Source organism: Pongo abelii, chromosome 8 (genome assembly GCF_028885655.2).
Source record: "Pongo abelii isolate AG06213 chromosome 8, NHGRI_mPonAbe1-v2.0_pri, whole genome shotgun sequence".
Classification (NCBI taxonomy): domain Eukaryota; kingdom Metazoa; phylum Chordata; class Mammalia; order Primates; family Hominidae; genus Pongo; species Pongo abelii.
Window position 1 is genome coordinate 100,400,863 of NC_071993.2, and position 13,180 is coordinate 100,414,042.

The window sequence follows — 13,180 nt, forward strand, 5'->3', positions numbered from 1 at the left end:
TAACTTAAGGTCCCTTCTCGTTTGTAGAAAGGACCTGTAGACGAAACTGGTTGGGTCATTAAGAATGTTTTGTCCCTGCCTATCGTCAACAAGAAAGAAGATATTGTAGGAGTTGCTACATTTTACAACAGGAAGGATGGAAAACCTTTCGATGAGCATGATGAATACATTACCGAGGCAAGTGCAATAATAAGATAATGGAAGTCAATGCAATTCACAAAATAAGAGAGGGCGCATAATTATTTGTTATTGTGGAATGATATTTTGAAGGGCCATTAAGACATGGGTCACACATAGCTGTAACCAATATGTTGTTATTTTGTCGTTTCTATTTCCTGACTTCTATAAACTGCAACATTTTCTACCAAACTATAAAATTTTTAGCTTAACCAAAATTTGTTATAATACTCAGAAAACAGGAAAGAGGATTTTCTTCCTCTTTCTCCCACTCCTCCTTCCTGTTCCCTCTCATTCTTATTCTTATTCTTACGCCCAGCCCCCTGCCTAATTTTTAGGTCCTGCTTGACTGTACTGGTGTTGGTAACATCTCTCTCTTCTAACGAAGTATTCATGGTGCATGGTCCACTTTAAAAAGCAATAACTCAGCCAGTTTTATTGTCTGAAGCTGATTATTAGTATGTTTTTCTTAAATTAAAAGAAGGAATGGGGTGGTTGATGATGGAAGGGAGATTGATAGAAAAGCGTGCAGTTTGTTGCCTCCAAACCAATTTTCCTTTAACTGAAGAGAATTAGAATCACCTTTTATCCGTTTCAGACTCTCACACAATTTCTTGGATGGTCTCTTTTAAATACTGACACCTACGATAAGATGAATAAGCTAGAAAACAGAAAGGACATTGCTCAGGAAATGCTCATGAACCAAACCAAAGCCACTCCTGATGAAATTAAGTCCATTTTGGTAAGTGGGAAATTCAGTCCTGTGGACATAGATGTTACCTAACCACATATTCTAGAAGTCATCTAATTACCCAGGGGTCGGACAAATGCGAATGGTTTACTCCTGGGCTGAGGGAGAGAGACAGGGAAGGAGGGGTTGGAAGAAGACATGGATGGCCCAGTGTACAGAGACCCTTACTGGAAGTACTGCTGCTTGGCTGGAAAAGCACTTTGTTGAAAACAGCCCTGGGGCTATGGGAGCTATAGCAAGAAAAATATATATATATTTTAGGAAGGGAAATGTATCAGTCAGCTATTGTCATATAATGCTACATAACAACAACCCTAACGCCTCAGCGGCATGCAGTAATGAACCTCTATCTCTCACTCACATTTGTGGGTTGACCAGGCTTTGATTGACAGTGGCTGGACTTGGCTCCAAGCTGTGAATTTGGTTTGCTCTATGTGTCTCTCATCCTTCTTGGACCAGGAGCTACCTGATAGATGTCCTTCTCACAGAGATGACAGAAGTGCAAGAGAGCAAGCCCAACGGTGCAGGCATACTTCAGGTTTTCGCTCACATCACAGTCACCAAAATGCTCATTGGCCAAAGAAAGCCACATCATGAAGACCAACCTTATAGATGATGGGGGAGCAAGGGGATATTTGCTAACCATGTTCTAATCACCACAAAATGAAGGGAAAATATCATGTGCCCACCATCTCTATTTCTTTTATTTCCCTGGCTTTGCGTGTGTGTGTGTGTGTGTAGTTTTGCTGGAGTGGGTTGTTTTTGGTGAGCATGTTGGTTTTTGGTTTTGCCCAGTGGTTTGAGTGTAATTCAGTTTGACAGTTTGAGATGTTAAAGATGAGAAGATCTGGGGGGAATAAAGGGAACTGTGATAAGCTAATAGAAAAATAAATGTAAGCCACTCATTTTCTCTTTCCTACATGCAAACAACCCACACCTCTTTTAAAAAAGCAGCTACTGTAATCATTTTGGGGGAATTTTAAAAATCAAATATATTAGATTATTTCTTGAAGAAAGTCTTCATAATCAGGTGCTATAGGTCTTTGTATCCATGACAAAGAATGCATCTTTGCCATGGAAATCACTGTCGTATATTTTATTTATTTACTTATTTTTAGACATGGGGCCTCATTCTCTCACCTAGGCTGGAGTGCAGTGGTGCCATCATAACTCACTGCATCTTCCAACTCCTGGGCTCCAGGGATCTTCCCGCCTCTTCCTCCCACATATTTTAAATATATCTTAACTAAGACTGTAATAGTAGAGGAATCAGATGGAAATCTTCTCCTTTAGGAATTTCACACCTCAATTGCTTTTACATTTTAGAAATTTCAAGAGAAGTTAAATGTTGATGTAATTGATGACTGTGAAGAAAAACAACTTGTTGCAATTTTGGTAAGTGTTTTCTTTCTAACCTTAATGCCTGTTAAATAGAGGCATTATAAATCAATAATATATTAGGACATGCTTTCTTGTTTTTCAAGTAAATGTTGAGTTTTCTCTTTCCTGATATTTCTCAAGGCTAAAAAGAAAGAATTCTTCTAAAGATTGATCTTTTGATTCCCTGCTTTTCTTCATCTTTGTCGCCTCTGGTCCAATTCACACAGATAATTTACAATTGTAGGTAGCCTAGACTACTGCTTAGGGGACTTCGGGCACAGAATCTAGGGATATCAAGGCACAGTTTATTTTAATAGCTTTGGATGACACCATGGCCACCCCAGAGGACATGACAGAGTTAGTGTGGAGCATGGATCTTTCTAGGCACTGGCACCCCCTGCCATTTCTAGCTTCTCTTCTGGAGTCTGAAGGCTCCATTCTTTCCTGTTGTTGCCAGTAGGCCATCCCTATTATTTCTGGTTGAAATTAACTTTCCCACTTCACTAATTCTGTCTTTTGTTGTGTCCAATCAACTGTTAAACTCGCTCAATATGTTCTTAATTTCAGAGATTTTTTTTTTTCAGTTCTAGAAGGTAGATTTAATTCTTTTGTTAAGGTTCTAACTCTGTGTTAAAACTTTTCATCATTTGATCTATTTTGACTATTTTTCCCTGTATTTAAAAAAAAAAATGTATTGATGTGTATTATTTTAAGGTACCCATCTTAATACTAGAATCACCTGTAGATCTGATTTTACTGTTTATTTTTACACCTGGGTTCTAGTCATTTGATCCTGTTTTAAAGCATGCCTCATGCTTTTAAAATAAAAAATCAGATATTGTAGATAAAAATGTGTAGGGGCTCTGAGTGATATTATCCTTCTGCAAAGGGCATTAGAGTTTCTTCTGGCAGGTGAGAGAATTGTTTTAGATTTCATTTGGGATGATCTTTTTTGGTTTTATTCCTAGTATTAGGGTGGAGCCCTTGTTTCTAGAATGTGGCTCTTCTGGAATCCATGAAATCCTGGGATATTTACCAAGACCCCAAGACCTTGAATTTCAGAGGATTGAATTCCATATGATTGAAATGGAAATATCACACTTAATTTCCTTACTAACTGCTATAACCTGTTTTCCACGGTCTCTTTCCGATCTGTGATGTGAGTGTTCTTTCTAATCTAAGACACATTGACTATCTCACCTTCTCCCTTTCCATCTTTTATGGGCTCTGTCCTCCCACCCGGGGCCTTTGCTCTGCTACCATAGGACTGTTGGTCTTTGACCCCTTTTCGGGGCTTACTTCCCACCCCCATGTTTTCATGTCATCTGAGGTTCCCTTTTCTCCCATTTTGCTTGGCTCCCCCTTTGAGCACCATCCTCTCAGCCTGGCCCAGAAGACCACTCTTTCTTCTCCCCACCTGCCCTCAACAATAGGCATCTTCTTGGAAAACAAAATTTTCATTGACATCTGTGTCACTAGAAATTCTCTAATTTCTTATTTAAAGGAAGAAGGATTGCATGTTGTAGAAGAAATAAACTGGACAAAGAACCAGTAGACTTCCTAAAAAACCAGCCTATTTTGAACGTAAAATCTACTCAGGGCAAATCCCAAATCATTGTTGCGTAAAATTGAGGAACATAACAAATATTTCAGAGGAGTTCTCCAAAATTATCCTGGTGTCATTTCTCAGCTACGTAATTATTTGTCCATCTTCACCTACCTGAGTCTTTCTCCAGGCCTGCACTTTAATGTTACCTCCAGGGAAGGCTCAGCTGATTTTCTGGGTGTAGCAACAGTTCTGTGCAAGAGTGTGAGGGGCCAGCCCAGGCTCAGGGGCTGGGGGGACCGGAAACCATAATTTTGCTTTAATTAGATATATATCATTCGGTGTTGAAATCTGTGTAAATAGAGCATGGCTGTCCCCTGAAAAACCTTAAACTCACTAAGGGGAATGACCTCCCTTTCCCTAAGTTTGTGTCCTCCTCAGTGCATTAGTAAGGACATACTACACATTCAGATAAATACCCATTGAACTGAATCTCTCCTGCAGATCTGTCTGGTAGACCCACATAGTTGTTGCTAATTTCTGCCTCTTGGCACTTTCTCACCCTCATGGAATCGTCTCTCCACTTCCTTCTGCCAGCTCAGCTGCATGCATGTCCCTCCAGCATCTCTCCTCATTTAATTTCCCCACTTGTCCAAGGACATTCAGTTTCTCCCTCGGCATGGAGCACTAGCATACTCTCTGATTATTCTAAGTGCTTACTTTTCACTCGCATGTATTTTATAGCCACTTTAATAAGTTAAGTTCCTTAAGGGCAAGATCCATATTGTTATTTCTCAAGTCGCACCAATGCCATGTGTCTACTTGGCTATTTTTTCACATAATCCGGAATCCTAACCAGATGTGAGTTAAATGAAATGTCTGCAAGTATACCTATGTACTGCAGGGCAATCATAGGTTTATCTATCCACTCATTCATTCAACAGGCATTTCCTGAGCACCTTCCTGGGACAGGACCTGCAGATTTGGGATATGGCAGCAAATAAGCAGATGATCCCCACCCTCGGGGAGCTCACATTCTAATGGGAAACTATCACTGAGCACATAAAGAAAATTCAAGAGAATTGAATTAAACAGTCATTTACTGTTTACTGAATATTTCCTGAACAGAAAAAAAGTTGAGTTTCGAAAATGAGTAAGGCTTTTGTAACTAAACATTTTATTTTGCATCATAGAAAGAAAAGAGCTACTGGAGTTGGATTTGGAATGGTATCCCATTACCTAGAAAGTCTTTAGTATAGCCAAGTCTCAGTTTCATCACCTGTAAAATGGAGATAATCGTGTAGGCCTGCCGTAAGGATAATCTGCACAAACTGCATCACCCAGTGCCTGGCACGTGGTGGCTCAGTGAATCACACATTGTGTTCTTTTATTGTAATTTTGGTTTACGCCCAGTGTTGGCTATGGGAGTGGAAAGGGAAAACAGATGAATGTAATCTGAAACAATCCATCCTTATTTCAACAGAAAGAGGACTTGCCAGACCCACGCTCAGCAGAACTGTACGAATTCCGCTTCAGTGACTTCCCCCTTACAGAGCACGGATTGATTAAATGTGGAATACGACTGTTTTTTGAAATAAATGTGGTGGAGAAATTCAAAGTACCTGTAGAGGTCAGATGGTATTTAATTTAAAATACTGTGTGATTCTGCGGCTCTGCTTCACTGATGTTTTCTGTGGTTCAAAAGATGGGCTCAGTTTGAATTTTAAATTATTATTAACTTTCTAAATACATCGGCTTAACCCCTGTCAACAAGACCCACACATCTTTTTAGATAAGATTGCCACAGACCTTCTAACCTTTAGAATTCTATTCCAAAGTCTGAATGGTGTCATCTTCTTTTAGGTTCTTACCAGATGGATGTACACTGTGAGGAAAGGATACCGAGCTGTCACCTACCACAATTGGCGGCATGGGTTCAACGTGGGGCAGACCATGTTTACTTTGCTGATGGTAGGTACAGAGGGTTGTAAATCCTTATAAACCTGCAGATTTCCCATTTGAGCATGATGAGAAATAGGTATGGTCCATCATTTTAGATCAGTAATTTAAAAATTCAGGGCACAAACCCCTCTCCGCTGCAGATGAGTCCCAGGGAACATCGGTATCCTTGAGCACCAGTGGGATGATCATTCAGATATTCACACACTTACCTTCTTGAAGGTTCAGTCTTCACCCACAATACTACAATACTCACAACAAATAAAGTGAACTTGCTGCAGAAACCTAGTGGGCCTATTCTCTATTGCAGGCTGCACTTGCTATAGAGCTATATTAATTCAAATAAATTATAGATATATGTATATATGTTATTTTTTTAGACAGGAAGATTAAAGAAATACTATACAGATCTCGAAGCCTTTGCCATGCTTGCTGCTGCCTTCTGCCATGATATTGACCACAGAGGCACCAATAATTTGTACCAGATGAAGTAAGTGAACACATGTCCAATGTTGACACGTATTGGTGGACATTGGAAAGTACTTAGGGTGAGAAAAACGCTTCTCCCTATTCCTTGGCCCAGTCAATGCCTCTTTGCCATGTTGGAAATTCCAGGGCTGGGTTCTATTCCCTCCCAAGCTTCCGCCTTCATGATAACTTTGCTCTTTCTCCCTAGGTGCTTGCGTCCCCCTTTCCTTTCTGTTTTCATTTCCAGATGTGCCTCTGCCTTCTTCCTATAGGCCTTCAGGCTTTCTTCTCTCAACTTTGTTTAATCAGAGTGTTGAATTCCTATATTAAAGTGCATGAATCTGGCTGGGCACAGTGGCTCACACCTGAAATCCCAGCACTTCGGGAGAGTGAGGCGGGCAGATCAAGTGAGGTCAGTTCAAGACCAGCCTGGCCAACATGGTGAAACCCTGTCTCTACCAAAAGTACAAAAATTAGTTGGGTGTCACACACCTGGGATTATAGGCACATGTCTATAGGAGGTAGACATGTGCCTCTGAGGTAGGAGAAACACTTAAACCCAGGAGGCAGAGGTTGTAGTGAGCCAAGATTGCGCTACTGCACTCCAGCTGGAGCGACAAAGAGACTCTGTCTCAAAAAAAATAAAAAATAAAAAACAAATACACAAGGTACATGAATGTTAGGCTTACACTTGTACACTTCTATGGAGCACTCCCCAGCTCAGGCTAGAGAATACTATCCCTGGGCTCACTACCCTTCACTTCCCTGGTCTTTTTGCTTCTAACAAACTCTCCTTCAGCTGGTCTTCTATCTGAACATTGATGCCGTCTTTCTCTCTTGCCCCAAGAAAGGAAGTACAATAAGAAGGGTGCAAGCTCTGGGCTCAGGCAGATTTGGATTCAATGGGTCACAAGTTATTTAAACTTTCTAAGCCTCAATTTCCTCATCTGGAAAGTAAGAATTATTAATAATGGTACCCAGCACATAAGGTTGTTGTAAAGATTAAATGTGATCATGCATATAAAGCCCTCAACTCATGGTAGGATCCTGGCAGTTAATAAATATTAGGTATGATTGCTGGGCGCGATGGCTCACGCCTATAATCCCAGCACTTTGGGAGGCTAAGGAGGGCAGATCACGAGGTCAGAAGTGGGACACCAGCCTGGCCAACATGGTGAAACCCAATCTTTACTAGAAATACAAAAATTAGCTGGACGTTGTAACGTGCACCTGTAATCTCAGCTACTTGAGAGGGTGAGGCAGGATAATTGTTTGAACCCAGGAGGCAGAGGTTGAAGTGAGCTGAGGTCACACCACTGTACTCCAGCCTGGGTGACAGAGCAAGACTCATTCTCAGAAAATAAATAAATAAATAAACTTTAGGTATTATTATGATTACTATTATTGTTATGATGTCATTGGACTCTTCATTCACCAGTATTGCTCATGGCCAGCCCAGTTCCTTGATAATGGGTTTTAAGATGGTCTATCTGCCTTAGCCACACTTCATTCTCATTTCTGACACATGAACTACCCCTCTCCAGAAGTACTGAAGTATTGTAGACAGACTGAACGGGCTTTGGAGTCTTGGATTTGTGGGGACCAACTACTTCTTGGTTGGGGGATCTTGGACAAGTCATTTAATCTATTTGAGATTCAGTTTCTTAGCCATGAGATGGATAAAGTGTTGACCTCTCAAAGATTGTTGTGAGAATCCAGTGAAATTACATATGTGAAACCTACTTGAGAAAGTGCCTACTAGGCAGGTTTCACATATATAATTTCATTGAGTGAAAAGCACTTTGTAAGCAGTGACTCCTCATCTTCAGCAATTCTACCTATTATTAGGCTTTGTCTTGAAAAGACGATCTCCATCCAGACTTGAGGCAAGAGACATCTTCATCTCAAAGGTTCCAGCCTACACTGGCCACTCGCCCCTCCAGAATGCAAGTCCCCTGACAGTCACTGAAGTCCTCATCTTCCTTCTTGATCAGTAATATACTAGCCAATTCAGTTCCAGAGGAACAAATTGAGCATCTATTGTGTGCTAGTAAGGACTTGATACCTACTGCCTCATTTAACCTTCACAGCACAGTGAAGGGAGGTGCCATATAGGAGGTACTATTATCCCCCACTTTAACTGATGAGCTCAAAAGATGAAGTCAAACTTTCCCTAGGTTATAGGAAGTAGCAGGATTGAAGTTGCCATCTTGCCTCCAGGTTTGCAGGAAAGACGCATGCAGCCACACCCTGCCCTCTGCATTGGCCTGGTTTTCTTTCATCATTCCTCCTCTGTAAACTCAACTGTAGGGGCATGTGGTGATGGAAGGGCTTCCTGACTGCAGACTGTCAGTGTGTGTGTGAATGTCTGTGTGTGTATATAAATAATATATATATTTTTTTGAGACAGGGTCTTACCCTGTCACCCAGGGACTGCAGTGGCATGATCATGGCTCACTGCAGCCTTGACCTCTGGGGCTGAAGAAATCCTCCCACCTCAGCCTCCCAAGTAACTGGGACTACAGGTGTATGCTACCATGCCTGGCTAACTTTTAAATTGTTTTTGTAGAGACAGGGCCTCCCTATGTTGCCCAGGCTGGTGTTGAACTCCTGGGCTCAAGCAATCCTCCTGCCTCAGCCTCCCAAAATGCTGGGGTTACAGGCCTGAGCCACGGTACGTGGCCAACTAATTCTTTTTTTTTTTTCACTGAATCATTTGTGAGTCGGCTGTAATACTAGATTTCATTCCTAAATATTGCAGCATATACTTATTAAGAATTAGGAGGACATTCACCTACATAAACACAATACAATGATCACCCTCAGTATTGGTACAATAATATTATCTAATATAAAATGTTTATTCAAAATTTTCCAATTACCACATTAATGTCCTTTATAGCTATTTTTTCCTTCTAATTCAAGATCTAATCAAGGAGCACACTTTGCATTTAGTTGTCAAATATCGTTAATCTCCTTTAATCTGGAGTAATTGTTCAATCTTTTTGTATGTTTCAGGATATTGACGTTTTTGAAGAGTCTAGGCCAACTATTTTGCAGAATATCTTTCAATTTGGATTTAACCACTTGTTTCCTGATTAATAAATTCTGACTAAGCATTTTTTGGCAGGAATACTACATAGATGATGCTGTGTCCTTCTCAATGCATTGTGTCAAGAAGCCCATGATATCAATTTTATTTATGGATGATGTCCAGAAGATCTCTCTATGTAAAGGAACATTTTCTCCTTTGCAATTAATAAGTAATATGGGAAACATTATTTTGAGATCAGATGAATATCTAGCTTCCCAATAACATTTTTTAACTAATGTTTTTAAACCTAAAGGAATTAAAGATACTACTCCTTTCTAGCTAGAATTGAGCTTTATTCATTTTTAAAAATATACATTTTAAATTGCTACATAATAGATGTACATACTTTTGGGGTACATGATATTTTGATACATTCATATGATGTGCAATAGTCAAATCAGGATAATTGAGATATCCATCACCTTGAACATTTATGATTTCTTTATGCTGGGAATATTCAAATTATTCTTTACTAGCTATTTTGAAATAACAATGGATTGTTGTTTGCTATAGTTACTCTGTTAATTTATTGAACACTAGGTCTTATTTCTTCTACCTACCTGTATATTTGTACCCATTAATCAACCTGTCTTCATCCTTCCCACCTCCCTACCCTTCCTGGCCTCTGATAACCACCAAACTACTCTCTATCTTCAAATAAAGAAAATGTGGTGCATATATATATACTATATAGATATACTATATATATATCCTATATATAGTATATATATAATATATATCTATATAATAAATATAGATATATAGTATATCTATATAGTATATATATCATATATAGATATATATGATATATATCTATATATAGTGTATATATAGTATATCTATATAGTACATATATAGTTATCTATATAGTACATATATAGTATATCTATATAGTACATATATAGTATATCTATATAGTATTTATATAGATATACTATATCTATGTAGTATATATATATATAATGGAATATTATTCAGCCACCAAAATAATGAAATCTTGTCATTTGCAGCAATATGGATGGAACTGGAGATTATTTTGTTAAGTGAAATAAGCCAGGCACAGAGTCAAATATCACATGTTCTCACTTATACATGGAGCTTCAAACGTGGATCTCATAAGATAGAAAGCAGCTTGGTGGTTATAGAAACTGGGATTTACTCATTTTTTAAAAAATCTCCAATGCCAACACAGAGTAGTTGTTTAAATATGTATTAAAATTATGATCAATTGTAATATTGATCAGATGTGGCCTAATTATTCCCCAACTAAAGTATTTGCTTTCCCTGACCTGTCAGTAACCTGGCAATGACCTCTCCCAGCCTAAAGTTTTATTCTCCATGAAATAAATAAAGCTTCTCTACTAAGGCTGCCCGCCATGTTTTTGATTTCTTCTTTCTTTAAAATTATTTATTCTATATTTTCATGAGGTCTTCACATAATCTCTAGACCTTTGACGTCAGCCTCTTTCTTCAGCCTGAAGGCATTGAAGAAAAACAGGATACAAAAGACTGGGGCCCCTACTTATATAAAGCTGTGATCTAATCGTTAATAAATGGGAACTCTAAGCTTACATTTATGTCACTGTCTTGGGGGGAGGAGAGAAATGTTACCTTATAGTGCTTTACATCTTGGTTCTATGCAGATAACCTATGGACCTCCACATGTTTACTATACGTTTTATAAGTCATAGTCCACCGCCATAAGCCCCAGGGAACTTAAAGAATTTAGATACAAGGAGCTGAACTCCTTAGTTTAAACAATTCAATCATTTATGCATTCAACAAATTAGGGGGTTTTTTTTCCAAAAGAGCATATTCTCATCTTCTAAATCTAGAAAATCTTTTCCAATATGTTATTGTTGACCACTTCACAGATGATTGAGTGGGGAGGGAGAAGAGAGACATTAAGAAAAATTCGGAATTGTATGAACCTATGTGTAATTTTTAAACAGCTGTAATCATGGCATATTGTTTTCCTTCTAGATCCACGTCTCCATTAGCAAGACTTCATGGTTCTTCTATTTTGGAGAGGCACCACCTGGAGTACAGTAAGACTCTGTTGCAGGATGAGGTACGTAAACCTCTCTTTAAGACAGCTAAACACAAATTCTGGATCAAAGCACTAACCCACAGAAAATGCTTGGAAAAAGGGTGGCCTTGAGTTACAGCAGTTGATAGTGTATACCCTTATTGAAATCAATTGATAGAAATTGCTATATTGAAATAGTTTTTGAACAGCCAAGTTGGAAGTAGCTGAGACAGGTGAAGAGAGCCATGGAAAGTCACAGAATCTCTGTGGGTCTGTAGGGAAAGAAGAAAAGGCTTATGGTGGATACAAAAGTGCTCCGTGCACCCCAAGCATATGTAAATGTAAAGGGGAAAGGAGGCTACATGGTCACTGATTTTCTTATTCATTCATGGGGCATATGCTTACAGCATGGTCTATGCCTTTAAGAAAGTCAAGTTTTCATAGTGGAGTGTATTCACACATTCTTGCATTGCTATAAAGAAATACCTGAGACTGGGTAATTATAAAGAAAAGAGGTTTAATTCACTCCCAGTTCTGCAGGCTGTACAGGAAGCATGGCAGCATCAACCTCTGGGCAGGCCTCAAGGAGCCTACAATCATGTTGGAAGCTGAAGGGGGAGCGAGCACTTCACATGGCCAGAACAGAAGGAAGAGAAGTGGGGGGGAGGTACCACATACTTTTAAACAACCAGATTTCACGAGAACTCACTCAGTATTGTGACCAAGGAGGATGGGGCTAAACCATTCTTAAGAAACACTGCTCGCAAAATCCAATCACCTCCCACCAGGACCCACTTCCAACATTGGGGATTACAACTGAACATGGGGTTGGGTGGAGACACAGATCCAAACTATATCATGGAAGTAGGCATGACTTAGCTACCATCAGAGAGGCACTGAGCCATGCTCTGAGAGTTCCAAAGGGAGAAAGCACATTTGTGTGAAGACTGTGGCAGCAGAAAGGGGCAAAGAGGGTGGGATCAGAGATGGCTTTCTGCAGGAGTGGCTCAGCCCCTTGAATTCATTGTGAATTGCACATATTACATACTACTAATCTTCCAGAGAGGGTAGTCATTCTTCTTCCCTTGATCAATTTTATTGAAGGGGTATATGGGCATGTGGAAAGTTGTGGATGTTGTCTAATTATACTTTCTTAAGAATGTTCCAAACCAAAAATGATTAAGGTGAGTCATTAGATTGAGGGGAGCACTGTTTTGTCACAGGCAGTGAACTTGTTTAGAATCACATGCTCATTAGGATACATGAGCCCTCTGGAGAGTGGGCTTTTCTCAGTTTTAATAATAATCTTTTATTAAAAGCTCAGAATATACAGAAAGATATCCAAGTTTAGAGAGAATACTAAATTCTTCTAGGTAATGAAAATCCAAGATGGTCCTCTTAAGCCAAGCAGGAAAATCTCATAAGGCAGAGCAACTGGGCAGAAAAATGGAAAAAGAAGAAAACCACTTGCGTTGTTTTAACAATCTGTGATTGACACAGCACCCAACACCATTGCCATCCCAAACCTGCTGTGGCATTTCTAATTCCGCAATGCTCTTGGCAAAGCGCTAACCTCGTATGAGTCCAGATGGTGGTTCTCAGACATGGGTACCTGGACCAACTCTTTCGGACTCATTAATTTAACAGGGCGGGGGCAGACAGGCTGTTAAGGCACAGATCCCGGGCCCCATTCTCCACTTACTGACCAGACTCTCTGGAGTTTGGGCCTGGGAATCTGTATTTTGAACCAGAACCCTTTTAATTCTGATATGCAGA

At 39.6% G+C, this 13,180-nt stretch overlaps 1 protein-coding gene across 1 annotated transcript in view; it reads left to right on the top strand.

The window, feature by feature from the left end:
* The window catches only part of PDE6C (phosphodiesterase 6C), a 52,665-nt gene that overhangs the window by 21,937 nt on the left and 17,548 nt on the right, over positions 1-13,180 (top strand). Inside the window, exons 9-15 of the mRNA XM_024253860.3 lie at positions 28-177; positions 776-919; positions 2,255-2,323; positions 5,338-5,484; positions 5,718-5,825; positions 6,194-6,303; positions 11,359-11,446. Of these exons, the coding sequence (XP_024109628.3) occupies positions 28-177; positions 776-919; positions 2,255-2,323; positions 5,338-5,484; positions 5,718-5,825; positions 6,194-6,303; positions 11,359-11,446 (816 nt within the window). The remainder of the gene's footprint in view (positions 1-27; positions 178-775; positions 920-2,254; positions 2,324-5,337; positions 5,485-5,717; positions 5,826-6,193; positions 6,304-11,358; positions 11,447-13,180) is intronic.